Source organism: Mustela nivalis, assembly GCF_964662115.1.
Source record: "Mustela nivalis genome assembly, chromosome: 5".
Taxonomy (NCBI): domain Eukaryota; kingdom Metazoa; phylum Chordata; class Mammalia; order Carnivora; family Mustelidae; genus Mustela; species Mustela nivalis.
The window spans coordinates 93,284,772-93,302,340 of NC_139024.1; the positions used below are offsets into that span (position 1 = coordinate 93,284,772).

At 37.6% G+C, this 17,569-nt stretch overlaps 1 protein-coding gene across 4 annotated transcripts in view; it reads right to left on the minus strand.

The window, feature by feature from the left end:
- The window catches only part of PTCHD4 (patched domain containing 4), a gene marked incomplete at its 5' end in the record, with an annotated part of 184,108 nt that overhangs the window by 115,652 nt on the left and 50,887 nt on the right, over positions 1-17,569 (minus strand). For all 4 annotated transcript variants that reach the window (XM_082729728.1, XM_082729726.1, XM_082729727.1 and 1 more), the window contains one exon: positions 17,026-17,506. In XM_082729728.1, the coding sequence (XP_082585854.1) occupies positions 17,026-17,506 (481 nt within the window). The remainder of the gene's footprint in view (positions 1-17,025; positions 17,507-17,569) is intronic.

Genomic DNA, 17,569 nt, shown 5'->3' on the forward strand with positions numbered 1-17,569 from the left:
GAAAATAGATTTTAAATCAGAAACCATTTCTAAAGATGAAAAATCATTTTATATTGATAAAATATTTAGTTTACCGAGAAAATGTAATATATATATATATATATATATAATCACATTACAACATGGGTGAAACTGTAAAGAAAAGCTAGGAGCTCATTACCTTAAAAGTCAGCAGTCAGGATAGTGGTTGTAACAAGGAGGGTAGGTGTGATAGAAAAAGAAATTCAAGAGGCTTTCAGGCATGCTGGTGATGTTCTATTTCTTAATCTGAGCAGTAGTCACACCAGTGTTAATGTATAACTATTAGTAAAAAGTATATATACAGGTTTTATACAGTTTCAGCATGTATGGAAATTCTTGATTTATTAAGTGAAAAAGCAGACTGCATAATAATATATATATTATATATACATAGAATTATCATAATATATAATATATAGAGAGTCCTATTTTGTTGTAAAGATCTATATATTTACCTATCTATAGATACAGAGATAAAGTCAAAAGATAAAGCTGAAATTTTTATCAGTTATCTCTAGATGGTAGTTTTATACTTTTTTTCTCTTTCAGTGTTTTCCTATAATATACATTATTTTTGCAATAAGGAAAAAATGAATTAAAAAAAACTTCCCTACCAGTTAGGAATATAAAATAGGGTTTCAAAGAGAGAAGAGAGGTTGGTAGAAGGATATGTGTCAAACTTGAAAACGGAAAATGAATAGCTTTGTGGAAAGTGAGACATAGATACTCAATAAGGAGGAAATACTTGGAAAGCAGCAATGCTTAAAAGGACTTCAGGGTGAATATGGACAGCAAATTAGTTGGAAGCTTGCAGTGTAATGTGCCAGGAAAGAGCGCCAGTGCTATTTTCAGTTGGAAAAGCACAAGCACCATGGCACAAAACAAGGACAGGAAGCCTCTTTTTATATATATTTGGAAAATCTGACTGTAAGGCACCAATTCTATATCAAACTACTTTTAGCTTAAACTAGGTACAAGGAAGAAAATAGCCACTGTGACCTAAAAATGATTATGATGAAATGGAATTCTCCAATGAAATAATTTCCCATTCTTGCTTCACAGAGGGCATAGCCTCTATTAATGCCAGCCCCAAGTTTTACCAAGGGTGATGGTAAAAACACGTATGTTTGAAAATTCTTCTTTGGGGTCTTTCTCAAAGGATATATATCAAAATAGCCATGTAGGATACAAAAATAAATCTGCTTAGGAGGCTTGTATGCTTTAAGACTTCAACTTGTTGGAGAAAGTAAAGAATTATAATAATATACAGGAATTATAAAAGTAAGAGGAATGAATCCTGACACAAGACGGGCCTCAAATTAGAAATATAGTGCACGACGTCCAAAAGACATTGTCAGTTTAGGACATCCACAATGGCTGGCCAAATATAGCAGCAGATGTCCACTGATAATCAAGTTTAGGGAGGCGATGCAGACTGCTCCTAGGTCTGCTGATGGCCAAGAGTTGGTTGGTGGAGAATAGGATCCAGTGCTCTTGAAGAAAGCTGGTTGGCTTCGGATCCGGCAAGATAGTGGGTGGCTGTACAGTGTCTAGCCAGAGACTGAAAGGCTTGGAAGGACGTAAAAATTCCTCAGGTGGTATAAATAAAAGGACCTTAATTGAGAAGCTTACTTACAATCATATGGGCAGAGCCAAAAACAAGGGAGGTTGAGGTATCTAGAGACAAGACTAGGAAAGTCTTAAGAGTTACCACTTTTAGGTCTAAAGGAATAAAGGGAGGAATAGTATAACCAATATCCAGTAACAGTGGTAGATACAGAGTACCTGCTGGCAGAAGGTAAAGTTGTCAGATAAATAGTGCCAAAGTGGAGAGGGAAGGAGAGACCTTGACCTTCCTCTTTCTACCCTACTATCTCCTGGTCATGCCTCTTAATTCAAAGCCAGAGGACAAGGGAGCCTTGGTGCAGCAGTCCATAGGAGTCAGCCTTCTAGAGCAAAGATCAGAAAAGGGAAGGATAGAGAAGAAAATGTGTTGGTGATGATGGAGGGTGGGGGGCAAACAGAGAGTAACCAGAACAAATGCTATGTGAGGAAACAAGGGCAATGGCCAGTTATGTACAGTGCAGTTATGGGCCAGTATGGCAGAGCTAGGCTTCATTTGGTCAGTCTGAAAATAATTTTAAATTACTTCCTACTTTGTGCTAGAAAAACAGTAAGTTGATTTTTTCTAAAGAAGGCTTTGCAGCTGAGTATAGAATTGAAGATAGGCATATAAACAAGGGTATAGAGAAGGTAAAAAAGGAAACCAGTCATTCTTGGGATTAAAGTAAGTAAAAAATACCATAGAGCAAGAGACATTTAAGCTTTGAGGATCAGAACAAGAGAGATATACAAGGAATTTCTGGAAAAAGGGATAATATGAGTTTGGTTTGAGCAGTTTGGTTTTGGTCAGAGCCAAGGAGATTGGAATTAGAAGCTCATAGAGACTAAATACATGAGTTTCCTTTGACAGACATCTCTTCCTTGGCCATAATGCTACAGAAACACGGCAGTGCTGAGCTGATTAAGTAGATGATATATTGGTAATGGTGTTTGGGTAGGATGGGTGAATATAGGAATTCTCACATAATGTGCTACTGCTTTCAGGTTTTCATCTTTCAGGATAGGATTAGAAAGAATTAGCAGACTGGGCAAAGGGATGAACAGACTGGAATAAATAACACAACACAAAATAAAAATATCATAGGATGTTCAAAGGGTTCAAAGGGGGAACAGAAGGGATGAACCTCAAACACTTGGAAAACATAAAAAGATGGTAACTCTCTGAGAACTAAACTCATATGATCAATAAATAATCCACTGATTATTTCTAGTCCCAACTGAAACACTATTTACTTAATTCATCTACTAACATATTCAGTGATATTGAATCATCATATCGATAAAGCTTATCAACCAAAAGAGATAGCCAACATAGAATGATAAGGTCTAACAATGTGAGTTTCTGTACTGTGTACACAAAACTTTCCAGGGAAGAATGACACCAAATCTGGAAGGCATGGGTGGGCACTTGGGCAAAAAATCCGTAAGGTACCATTACGTTTTAATTATGTTCATCACAAAGCCTTCTGAGTAAGACTGGTCTTTTTTTATATATCTTGAGAAAAGAAAGCCTTGTTAGGGGAAATATGTAGAGCATTTTTTGGGAAAGGTTACCAGAACAGAGGTTTTGGCTAATATTATCTCTTGTCAACTTAGTTAATGGGATTCTTTCACTGAGAGACTAGTTTTCCCACTGTGCCTTTGCAATACAATTTCTTAACCTGTAAGGCAGACATTCTAACCCTGGAATACAGTAAAATTACAAATAAGTCTACCCTTTGGAGTCTCTTGGCAGTCTCATTCAGTTTCCTCTGGCAACTATACAACCTCATCCCTTTGGATTTTCTGAATCTTAAAAATAGGTTAACTTGTCTACAGGAGAGAAAGTTAAAGTCTTAAGTAGAAATCACACTTCTAGAAATACTTCAATAAGATAACTACAGGAAATGTATGGATATAACAGTTGATCAAAGCAAAGCCACCCAGGCTGCAAAATAAATTTAGTTCATCTCAAATTTAGTTTTTGCCTTCCATTATGTTATGAAGGAGGCACTATGGAACGGTAGAGAACTGGCAGTTTTCAAACATTTGCTTCTTTGTTTTTTAATCCACGGAAATTTCTCCCCAAACAGAATCTTTATGGCAACCCATCATGTAAAAATATCAGGGTGAAGTGCATGGTCAGAAGCAGGAAGGAATATCTAGGAATTCTGCTAGCTCAGTTCTTCCCAAGACCCATCATCCTCACACATCCCAAGGAGTCCCAAGTGCTCAGTTTGAGAATAGTCAACAGAGTCAAGGAATCTGGGAGAAAAAATTGGCTCTGATCTTTGATTCATAACAGATTTGAGAACCGTTCAGGTGTTTCATTTCCTTATTTAAGAGAAACAGCTGCCCAGATATCTCTGGGAAAATAAAGAAGCCATCGTCATAATAAAAAAAAAGCCATGGGAATACTTTTAAGTTTCATAAAACACCAAACAAATGATACGACATTTAGACTAAACTCTAATATTTGGAAATCCCAAATCCCCTCATTATATAAACATTTTCAATGGCTTTGTTTAAAAGTCATTATTGCCAAAATTTTAAAAGAACACATACGATTTCATACAAAGATTTATATCTATTTCTAAAAAGTTGACTTTGCTGTGAGCTAGTGGATTACAACTTATTCATTCAAAAAATAATTACTGAGCACTTATTGCTTCTGAAACATTGTGCTAATACAGTAAAGTATATAAGTTGCCCTGACCCTTGACCAAGACACAGGAAAGGGAGGGCAAGGTGACAGATTTATAGAGTGAATCTATTCACTTACTGTTAAGTATGATAATGAGTCCTCCTTATCATCATCACAGTTTCACCCAAAAATCTCTAAGTCAGGTGCCTTGTAGTGGCCTCTCTGTATATGTGTGATCTCGATTGGTTTCCGTTCAGTGAAATGAGCTAAACAACTCGCCTGCTTCCTTTTTCTTTCTTTCTTTCTTTTTATTTTCTTACTAAAAAGTAGCTTAACCTGTGAAAATTAGTAATGGTAAACCTTGCTAATAGGGAGTCAAGAGGTTTTGGCAAGGAGAGCTCTCATATCTTTCTACTCTTAGTCAACTGTAGACCCAACAGGAAGAAGTGGACTTGACCTTGCACTTGGATACTACTTTACTCTGCTTGCTAAAGAAAGAAATGTTCTCATCTGCCCCTCCCCCATAAGCCAGTGAAAAGTCACCATGCTTCCAGTTCCTAGTTTATGCCAATGGACTTTCAGTTCATAACAGCCTCTCCAATTTACACTTTTCTCCTTAAAAAGTGTACCTTTCCTTTGTTTCCAGGACTTGCCTACAGTTTTGCCGTAGGTTGTTCGCCCATGATTGTAATTATCTTTTTTTCCTAAATAAACCTATCTTTTGCTGGTAATAAATGGCGGTTTTTGTTTTTAACACTGACAAACCTATTCTAACACCCACTTCTTTCTGATAAAATTATCTCCTTTTCTTCATTATTTGGTGTTAGCATTGACTATTATGCTTATAGCCATATTTTTTATTATGTCACTCAAATAATACTAGGAAATATTCTTAACTAATACTTTTCTGATTTATATTATGAAGTACAATATTTAATTAGGATATTCCATTCTCTGTAAACAATTACTGGAAATACCACTTGCCAGGGCACAGTCTTATTCCATTCAGATGAGGCCAATGTGTGGAAGCAGTAGGGAAGATACTTGCATATACTTTATTTTAAATTTAAACTCAGGATTATAATTTCTCTAAGGGTACACAGTGGGATTTGTAAACTGAAGCTTGAATAATAGTTTTGCCTGGATCTGGATAAAGGCATTTTTCTATCATTACAAAAGAAATCAAGCAGTAAGGCACATACATTTGATGCATACATAAGCCACATTGTTCCAGGAAGGCAGGTGGGAATCAGTACACAGGAATTCTGCAATTCTTAGAGGGCAAGGGCTTACCACTAGGATCCTCAAATCAACAGAATAATTTTCTCATCTTTCTCTGCTAATTGTCCTTTTTTGTTAGGTGACTGGGTATGAAAATACTAGCTTGAAAAGCACTGAATGTAGAAAGTAAGTGTCCAGTTTTTAAATGATTTTTTTTTCCTGGATGGAACTTATTTTTCCTCAGAAAAGTGATGGCATAAGCCTGAATGTATTTTCACCATTCAAGTTTCCTGCTTATTTATTTATTTTAATTTTTTTAAGTTTGTAGTTTAAATTGCAGCATTTACCTTGGTGCAGCACTGCAGAAAATCTCAAATATGGTTGCCAGCTATAGCTTTCAGGCATTAGGGATATTTTTTCCTTGGAACGTTCTGACATGACACTCAAGACAACTTCAGTTAATGGAGATAGCTCAGGTTGCTTGTGATGGAGATGTATTCGAGGAAGGCTTAGGTGCCCATGCTGGAGAAGTGATAGTACCTGACATAGTAATAGTTCTATTGAATGCTGAATAAATTGATGCTTTTCACATTTCCCTATCTGCTTTAATACTCAAGACTGATTCACTATCTGATTCAAGAGGGAAAAAAGCAAGAGCAGAGCAAGAGGCATATTTACAAATCGTTTCATTTTAAGTTTAAAGCAGCATCAGCTATCCTCGAGATAAACAGTACCACCAAAATGAGTCCATATGCTTCTCACCCTGAGTAAATTGTGTTATGTAACAGTACTCTTCCTTATTCCAAAACTCTAACTACCACTGGAGGAAGCTTGTTTGTACGAAAAAGTGCAATAGATGGAGGTGGATTCCAAAGAAAGTGCAGAATCTTAAAGAGTCAGGATATAATTACTACTAATGTTGGACAGTGTGTACAATAAAAGTACACATTATTCAGTGCTACCTGAAATGTTTGGCATAAAATTCAACTTCTTACTTGTTATGCCAAAATCTCTTTCCTTCCCACCTCCTTTAAAAGGTCTATGAAAATCAATTATGAACACCTGTCTTAACCCATTAGTAACCTCTGACCCAGGAAGTCCATTTTAAAAGCTACGGAAGAAGAAGAGATACTAATATAAGAAATCAGAACTAAAGAATAACAGAAAAAATAGGGACATTAAAAAAGCCAAGCTAAAAACAATCAAAAGTTCAGAATTTTTTTGCTGTATGAATTCTAACAGTCACAAAACCATCAATAAGTCAATGTTTGCAAAATGCTTACTATGGACACTGGAAAAGATGTTAAGTAGACCCATACTAGCTTCCAATAAACCCCAAATCCAGAAAATAAGATGACATTTGCTCTAAGTGTCAAATGACAGATTCATTAATTAAAGAATAAAGGTAGAAGAGATGTTAAAGACCAATCAGTACAACTTCTTCATCTTCTGAAAGAGAAAACATGGGAGGCTCAGGGAGAGGTCACCTGACAGACAAGAGGCAGGAACTGAACTGGACTCCAAGTCTTCTGACTCCAAGCCATAAGCATGGGAATATTTTTATATCATTGGCCAACCTTTGCCCCAAAGGAAATAATAGTTAATTCCAGAGCAGGGTGGCTGCAATTAATGTGGCTAAGAAATAGTTCCAATGAAACTTTCTTGATGTCATAATAATAGGTCCTGTCTCTTCCAGGAAAGAGTTACTTTGGGAAGGTAATACCTTAATACCCCATGTAAAGTAGGTCTTTTGGTAAAACCAACTTACTGAGAAATATTTCTAATACCATAACATAATCATTGAAAAAGTTTAGCCAGTCAAGTCTTATAGGGCCCATTGTGTGCTAAATACGCTGGTTCTTATCTAGGGAAATAGCAGTGCCCAGGAAATAACACCTTAAATCCCTGGCAAAACCTTCCCCTTTATAAGTTCCAATACCACCTCCTGCAGAACCAACCCAGAGGAGCAGCTACATATGCTTCTGATGAGTTCTCCCAGTTGGCTCCTCATCAAAAAGTCCCCACTTACCACTATAATCTACTTAAGACATTAGTTCAACAAATTTTCTAGAGTGTTTTTCTAAGATTTTTCACTGTGACATATATTAGGAAAGCATCTTACATTGTGATCTATTATACACACACATATATATTAAACTGATACAAAATATGATGCAATGACACTTTACTATGTGCAACAGCTTCTGATATTTCCCATTCCTTTCTATTCTCTTTTCTTCCACTTAAGTGAAATACAAATATGGATCATGATACACTAAATTGATTTAGTGACTCTAATAGATCATAACCCATTTGAGAAACACGGAGAGACCATTCATTCCTTAATTCCACATATGTTTATTGAATGCCTACCCTAGACCAAGTATTGTTTTAAGCACTAGGAAAAAACAGCAAATGGAGCAATGAAAATTTACATTCTTTTAGGGCTTACATTCCATTACCCGGAGACAGATAATGAACAAGACCAAAGTTATATTATATTGTATATTAGATAATGATGAGCTCTAAGGGGAAAATTGAAATAGAGAGGGAGACTGGAAGCACTGGTTAGGTGCTTGTGGTTTGGGACACAGTGGCCAGGAGAGTCCCCATGAAGAAGGTGACATTTGCATAAAAACCTGCAGGAAGTAAGGAAACAAGTCTGCAGGCATCTGAAGAAGAGCTTTCCAGGTGTAGAGAGAGAGACAGGTTGAATCTGAGGTCAGAGGGGTAACAGATGCTAGCTTTGTTTGGTCTTTGGAGATCACTGAATGTTTCTATCCATTAAATTTGTCTTAGATGGGAAGCTGTTGGGGATTTTGAGCAGGTAAGTGATATGATCTGACTTACAGGGTAACAGAGTGACTCTGTTAGGTGGGACCATTGGTACTGCTGTCAAGTCATATACTTCCCCTCACAGAGGAATCACAAAGGCCCACAATTCCCTGGTCTCTGCTGGGGACTTTCATTCCTATATAGTGATGTATACCCCCTGATCTGACCATTTTGTCATCCCTCCCATTTTCCTCCTGCCTTCTGGAACTTAGTCTATCATCACCAAGATTCCCTACCTCCAAAATCTTTTCCCCAAATATAATCTTTGGCTTCTTGCTCTAATCAAAGCTGGCCATCTGCTGATTACACTGCTTTCCTGGCCCTCTCCAGTGCAGACCACTTTGTTCTCCCACTCCTCTTCTGCAACTGGACTTGAAAGTTTTATAGGTGCTATCTCTACCCCACAAGGAGTCAAAGATATTGTTTGTCTTCCTTAAAAGCACCTACTCCTTTGAATGTAGGCTATGTACTACGCAAATCAGTCATTTAAAAAAATATTCATTAACAGAACTCAGGATCGATTTTCCCCATTTCCTAAGATTTAACATGGAACTCTCAGTGTGTCAGTGGCCATCACAACTCTTGTCATAGTTCTTCATGACTTTAAATTCCACAGGGTAAATCCATTCTATATTCAGGTCTCATGGTCTTAGGAACTCATAATGTTTTAAATTCTACATTTGTTTCCCAGCTCAAAACGATCAAATCATAATCATTTTCATAAGTAATAATTTCTTCTCAAAACCTTTACACCACATATCTCTAGAATCCATTTCTTTCCTTTCCAGCTCACTCACATTAAAACTGGGTCACAGATTGCATTTTCCGAAGACGGCCAGAACCATAGCTCCCATTCCACTTGTTCTTCAGCGATGTGACTCTGCTTCTCTCTCAACCCTGCCACTCTTTCAAGAGGTGGAGTCCCAATACCCTGTTCTTGAATCTAGGCTAGGCTTTGTGCGTGGCACATAGTAGAATATGGCCGATATGATGCTATGCAACCACCAGCCCTGTAGTTTTTGCTTTGGTCTCTTGCAACACTTTTTCTTGGAGCCCTGAGTCTTCACATAAGAATCCTGACTACCTTAAAAATACCACACTGGGGGGCGTCTGGGTGGCTCAGTGGGTTAAGCCTCTGCCTTTGGCTCAGGTCATGATCTCAGGGTCCTGGGATCAAGCCCCACATCGGGCTCTCTGCTCAGCGGGAGCCTGCTCCCCCCTCTCTTTCTGTCTGCCTCTTTGCCTACTTGTGATCTCTCTCTCTGTCTGAAATAAATTAAAAATCTTTAAAAAAAGATACAAAAAATACCACACTGGACAGGACACATTTAGATGCTATGTTCAAATTTCCCAGCTGAGATTCTCCTTCAGAAATCTCAGGCTTGGTACCAGCCATGTGGGCAAAGAAAGAATCTTAGAAGTGGCTGTTTTAGTCCCACCTGTCCCAGACTTTGGACTTCAAGTTACCCTCAGCTGAGGCTCTAGACCTTGTGTAGATAGAATAAACTGACCTCACTGTGCCCTTTCCAAAGTCCTAAACTACAGAAACTGTGAACGTAATAAAATAATGCTAAATAAATAATAATAAAATAAATAAAACAAAATAATAAAAAGTTGTTTTACACTACTAAGTCTTGTGGTATTTGTCATACAGCAATAGATAGCCAGAATAGACTTCAACCTAAAACAGTTTTCTGATTTCATAAAAAGTCATAAGATTTTGACCCTATCAGTTTTTCATTATGATGACAATGAGAAGAAATCCTCATTACCTTTATTGTTTGGCTTTGTTTATGTGGGACAGAGAGTTGATACCCATTAAATAATCCATTTACTCTCCTACATTTTCTATATTTCCTTGAGCTGGCTTATGGCCATGTGCATAGTTCTGGCCAATAGAATTTGATGAGAAGTAACTGTATAGCTTTGAGTGCAAGGTAGTTATAAGTAGGTGTGTTTTCTCTAGCTGTTCACTTTTCTGTGTACATAGCTGGGACCATAAACTATGAGAAGATGTTGCACCACAGAGGCATCCTAAATCCCTGAATCTTTGCTGTAAGAGTGTTTCTGAGGAAAGCTTCTTGATTCACATTAAACTACTGTGAAAGCAAGAAATGAATCTTTGTTGTGTTAATCCAACTAGATTTATAGCATTATTTGTTACTGCGGCATGGTTTAGCTGACCCTAACAAGTAAAATCTTCATAATCTGTCAATATAGTCACTTTTTTTGCATACACTATAAGCCCTCCTCCCCCCCGACCCCCGGGAGTTTTTTTCTCCAACTAAATTCCTGTCAATGACTACTCAACTCTTCCTCCAAGTGGCTAGGGGTGGGGGTGGGGTGCAGCAGTGGGGGCACTGACTCAGCAACCGTGCTGAATTGATTTCTTTTTAAAATTCATGACCATAAACTTCAAGTAGGTCCTTGTGCTTCTTAGCTGTTCACCTAACTTCAATTTGTTCTCCAATTTCCAAAGCGACTCTTTTAAACTCTCTTCGCTTTCCTCAAATCAACACCTCCTTCCCCAAATTTATGCTCAGCTGATGACTTGCTTTATATTTTACTGACAAAGTTGAAGCCACAGAAGGGAATTTCCACATGCTCCCACCCCCACATGTACCAATCTATCTGGATCTGTCCATATATTTTGCTTTCTCTTTTCTTAACTGTAGATGAGTTGTCTATGCTCTTATATAAAGTCAATGACTCTGGCTGTGCGTTGAATCCAGTCCCATCTCTCCTACTCAATGACAGTGTTTCTGCAATTTCTTCCTATCTCTGCTTTACTATGAAACTTTCTGTGCTGTGCATCCCAATTAGCATACAATCATTATTTCTCTGTAATGCAAAATTCCTTGGAAAAATTACCATTACTCACTGTCTTTGCTTCTTATCCTCCAAACTCTATTGAACCTCTTTAAATTACCCTCAGCATTCCTCCAAAGCAACTCTTGTCAAAGTCACCAATGACCTTCAAATTGCTAAATCAAACAACCAATTCTCAGTTTTCATTGGACACAGCTGCTTCACAGCTTTTGGAACAGCTGATCTCCAGCTGTTTGGGAAATGCCTTCTTTACTTGGCTGCTGAGACACTATTCTCTTTTGATTCCCCTACTATCTCACTGCTTCATCCTTCTTAATGTCATTTCTGGATCATCTTCATCTTTCCAATCTCTAAGCTTTGGAATGCTCTAGGGCTCAGATCTCTGACTTCTATTTTTTATCTATATTTATCTTTCTAGTTGATCTTATCAGATCCCATGACTTTCATTATCAGCTATGCCATGATAAATCCAAAATTTATATTTCTAGCTCCACCTTACAGATTTTACTTCTCAGCCTGATCTACATATTGTCTTATACAGCTAACCCCCCATTTTCCCAGTTGGATGCTTAATAGGTATATCTAACTTACCAGATAGAAAGTAAATTGATATTTTCCTCTCTAACTTATTCCTATCATGATCTCCCTATGATAATGAAGGGCAACTGCTTTCTATTAGATATTTAGTCCTCAAAGTTTGGGATCATCTTTGACTCTTCTTTATCTTATGTACTATATCCAGTCCTGCAGCACATCCTGTCAATTTTATTTTCAAATACATATCCTGAGTCCAATCCCTTTTTACCATTGTCTCTGCTCCATGGTATTTCACGTCACCACCATTATAGCCCACGAATTTTTGCAATAACCTCTTACATAGTCTTCCTATAACCATTCTTGCTCCATTGTAGTCTCATTTCCATGTTGTAGCCAAAGATGTGTTTTAAAAAGTAAGGCAGGGGCACCTGGGAGGCTCAGTCAGTTAAGTGTCTGCCTTTGGCTCAAGCCATGATCCCAGAGTCCTGGGATCAAGCCCCATGTAGGGCACCCTGCTCAGTAGGTAATAGTAAAAGTAGTAGAAGAAGGAAACTGCTTCTCCCTTTCCTACTCCCCCTGCTTGTGTTCCCTCTCTCTCTCTCTCTCCGCCAAATAAATAAACAAAATAAAAAAAACAAAAACACATAAAACATAAGGCAGATCATACTCTCCTGTTGCAAATGCTTCAGATAGCTTTCCGTCTAAAGTATTAAGTTCTTTGAGGTGCCTGTGTGGTTCAGTCAGTTGAGCATTGGATTCTTGATTTTGGCTCATGTCATGATCTCAGGGTCATGGGATTGAGCCCCTTTAGGCTCCATGTTCAGTGTGGAGCCTGCCTGAGATTCTCTCCCTCTCCCTCTGTACTTTCACTTTCTCTCTCTCTCTCAAATAAATAAAATCTTTAAAAAAGTATTAAGTTCTCAGTGGCCTCCATGACCTCTCACTACCATCTCTCTAACTCCATCTCATAATACTCAGACAGTTGTCCACTGTGCTCCAGCCACACTCCTTTTATCGTGCTTCCTCAACTTCACCAAGAGGTCCTTCTAAAAGCCTTTGCACATTCTCTTTGTCAGAGATACTCTTTTCTCAGGTTGCCACATGGCTACTTCTTCACTTCCTTTAGCCCTCTACTTCAATTTCCTTTTTTTCCCCCCAGAAAGTCTTTTCTCTTACCGCTTATATTCTTTATCCCTTATCCTGCTTTTTTTTTTTTTTTTTTTTTTACTTTATATCGCTTATCTTATTTGTTTATTGTCAGATGCCTCCCCTTTGCAGGCCTACAATGTAAGATCCATGGAGGCAACCACTTGCTCAGTTCAGTTCAATACCTTTTACTCTCGAATCCAAAATACATGGAACATATATATTCTCAATAAATATTTGATTGACTTAATAAAGAAATGAATATGGAGCTCAATTTTAGATGATGAACAAAAGTCTCCTATCTGGAAATGCTGGGCTCACCTGAACAAAATAAGTCACGTGGATGTGTCCCTTATTTATTTTTTTTTTAAAGATATTATTTATTTATTTGACAGACAAAGATCTCAAGTAGGTGGAGAGGCAGGCAGAGAGAGAAGAGGAAGCAGGCTTCCCACTGAGCAGAGAGCCCCATGCGGGGCTCGATCTCAGGACCCTGAGATCATGACCTGAGCCGAAGGCAGAGGTTTAACCCACTGAGCCATCCAGGTGCCCTGGATATGTCCCTTATCTTTACTCACTATCTTCACTACTTATTTTCCAAGCTCTATTGAACTCCTTCAAATTATTCTCAGCACTGACCCAAAGCAGCTCTTGTCAAAATCACCATGGCTAAAGTAAGACTCCAGGCATATAAAATAAACTCAAGATAGACTGTAAATTAATAGCAAATCAAGGCTATCACTGACTTTGGCAACTATCCCCAGAAGATCAGCAAAATACAGCAGAAAACAGGCTGGTGCCCATATGTAATATTAGCCCATATTTCCTCCAAGCCCATATTCTCCTCCAAGAAAAGGAAACACATTCACATAAAGCAAATGAAGTGCGGGGGGAAAAGGCTGACAATGAGTTATAAATTAAATTAGTGGCACTGTTACTGGTTTATGTTTGTATAGAGAAAAGATACGTTGGAGCAAAATGGGATCATTTTAAGTGTTTTAAAAAAAATAGGAGAAGTCTGGATTTCCTTCTCAGATCTTTTCCAGAGATAGCACATATGCCTATGATCATCTTCTTTTCCAATCTGTAATCTTATTGGATTCCAATTGGAATGTTTCCAATCTTAATCTGGAACATACAATTTGAAAGACATGTATTTACTTATGGGGACACCAGGACAAAATATAAAAGTTAGTACAGGTTTTAAAAATGCCAGGTATAAAGATACAGTATATGTGCCTCTTAAACAGCTCCACGGATATTAAGTAGATGAATGGTCAGAAAAAAGAACAAGCAGATACAGTCTAGAAGGAAGATAGCTGGTCAGAAATAACATGGCTGAAGAACAAAACACCATCAGGGACATACCTAGCTTCAGGGATAGGTTATCATGAAAGATAACTGATTTTCAGTCTTGGAGCACAACCTCAGATAAATCCTTGTGGGAAGATAGGAATAGAAATAACTTTACCAGAAGAGTTGGACTTCTTTCCCTTACATCCAACTAACTTTAGATTATGCAGTGTTAGCACCATGTAAACTGTAATCAGTCAAGGGACTACTTTCAACCAATGCCATATGTACTACTAGAAGATATATATCTGCCAAACTCAGCTTATTGATGCTCAAAATCACGTTCCACCTCATCACCTTCATAGACTTGTGCTCTGCATGCTCTATGCATGAGCATAGACTTGTGCTCTTCATAGACTTGTGATTTTTCTATTCTAAAGCCCCTCTCCCTGTCTCTCTCTCTCTCACACACACACATGAACATACACACACACTAAAAGCCAACAAAAGAGAATGGAGATTAGAGGTTGAAGGATAACACATACCTTAAATGACTTTATAAAGAAATGATCAAATTCTAACTTCAATTGAAAATAAGATAACTAATACTGTAGGATCTTCAAAATTTAAGATTGAAAAGTCCAAATCCTTCATTTAATGTATAAAGTACTGGGACAAAGGGACTATATATTGCAGCCCAATAAAACATACAAAGTTAGGGGGAAAGCTGGGATGAAAACTCAGATTTCCTAGCCCTGTGGGAAAATCCTTTCATTTCACTAGTTCTCGATCTTCATATCTTTGTTATTACAGGTCGTTTTACAAACAAAAGAAAGCACAACAAACTACCCCTTGATGGGCCAGATATCTTAGATAAGTATATATTGATAAATTTATTGTTGTTACATTTTCAGAACATACCAGAAAAGTTTATTTCAGAATATTTTAAGGACTGAATTCTAAGAATACTGAAGAGTAACCATTCACCAGGCTTCCTAGAGACTATACCTACACTTTCTAAGGTTGATTTATGATCTTAAAATCACTGAGACAGAAGAAAAGTGAGAACCATGTGTGTTTCAGAATCTGGGCCTTTTCTTCAGTGTTAGTGCTTTCAGTATTATTATTTATTTAATGGATAAAAACACCACTTTGATTTTGTAGCATCTACATTATAATTCAGCCTCACTAGAGACAATTTTTCTCCTTATTTGTATGGAATATGCAATGCTATATATTATAGAACTTTCTTGATAAATATTTCCATTACCCAATTAGATTGCCACAGTTTTAGAAAAAGCCCTAGTAGGGTCTAAGGTATCTAATTTGTCATTTTAAACAAGCCATGTTTCATTTGTGAACCACAGTGAATGATTCTTAGAAATTTTATGTTGATATTTCAAGTCAAGAGGCTAAGCTCAAAAAACATAACAAGTATAAATGGTTCAGATCTAGACACATCCTCACCACTTGTGCAAACAAATTTTAATATAGTTATTTGGGAAAAAGAAAAATACTTGTTGTTAAGAAGATGAAGATGCATTTAAAGGTGATATGCAAAATCCAGGCAGACTTTCAATTTCTTGAAGCCAAGGGCTATTTCCTATTTATCACTAAATCCGGTGCACTTAAATCTTGATGACATTTACTATATGCTATATAAGCCTTAGATATATTCTACTACATTCAAAAAATAATTCTTTGAAAGTGATAAAATTATGATCCTTATTTTACGCAAGAGGATTCTGAGGTTTACTAAGATGAACTAACTTACTAGGGCCACAAAGAACTTGGGTTTCCAGGTAAAGAATTTGGACTCCAGCAACCTACACTATAAATCCATTTTGCAGTATTCTCAAAGATGTTTGTTAAGGTGAAAACAAAAAGGGCCTGGATCACTTAGAAGACTTTCTGATCACATACATGTGTCTTTTTAATTTAATAATAAAACTGTAATTTATAGCTGATTTTAGCATGGGGAGTGAAAAGCAATTGCTTTACAACTGAAAACTCTCCTGCTCATGTCAGTTTACCACCTACAGACCATGATTACAGCTCATCCTCCAAATCACTGCATGTAGGGAATTATATCATATCTGACAGAACTCTTTTGTAGAGCCACAGATATCACCTTATCATGGCTTTTCTGATACATTCCAACAGTCTTGTTGCTGAGCCATCATTCACATTTCTTCACAGACTTGATCTTCTCTTTTGCAAGAACACACACACACACACACTCATAGAACATTTTCTAGACATTTATGTATGTCTGGAGAAAACTTATAAGAAGGGATAATCTTGGCTGTGGATGCTCATTAATTATTCTCACCAGAGATGAAAAGAAATTAGGGGATGTATCTTTAGTGTAGTAGGAAGGTTTAGTTTATATGGAGGTGGGGAAATGTAATATATTTTCTATAAAAACTTTGAAGTGAATTAATAAATCAAGGTTACTGAAAAAGCTTTTTTTTTTTAAATTAGAATAAATCAGTGGTTCTTCGAATTTTCATCCTCTGCTATTCACTCTTCACTATCATCAACTTGAAGATGTTCATGAATATGAACCACAAAATTTGTTCAAAGTAAGTTTTGGATCTCCATAATCCCTGGCTTATAATATTTGAAGAAGCAGAGTAGAAAATTCCAATATTGTATAATTTAAAAATAACCAACAGCATTAATTTTTGCAATATAAATGGGAAGATGACTTGGTCAGCCTAGATTTTCCAAAAGGCCCAATCAGGTGAAACAGATGTTACCCCAGGTAAAATCTTACATAATCACACAAACATATCAGTGAAAAGTTAAAACAGATTTCTGCCTGAGAATTCAAGAAATGTACTACCTTGCCCCACATCGGTAAGAATCCAATTACCACAAGGATGGATAGTTACCCATGGCGAAGAATGGGATTCCCAGCAGGGTGGAGTTGTACTTTCCATCAGTGATGAAGAAGATCCCTGCTGCCGTGATGATGGAGATGCACACTGTGAGCACCCCCAGGAGGCCAAGGAAAGGCTTGCTGCGCAAACAGTCCTTCATGGAGCTGGAGAGGGTGGCTGTGGTCAGGATCAGCACAAGGCTCACCAGGACCTTGCTCCTGGCCAGGATGCTGGTCTTATGAAAGTCTCTCCAGAGGCTAAAGGATGCTAAAGAGTAGAGCTGGAGGTCCTGGTGCTCTTCCTGAAGCTTCCTCATGAGCTTACAGAACTCATTCTCCCACTTCTCCCCTATGAGGTCTTGAGTGGCAGAGCCATAGGTCTGGAGGTAGTAGGTGATTTGAATGGCTCTGGCTGACTTGACCCGCTGGTCCTTGCTGTTTGGCACTTCCACTACCCCGCCTAGTTGGTGTCCAATAAAACTGCTCCTCCCATCCTTGAAAACAGAAAAAGGGGAGACTAAAGTTACCAGAGGGATGCGCATTTCAAACAACAGATT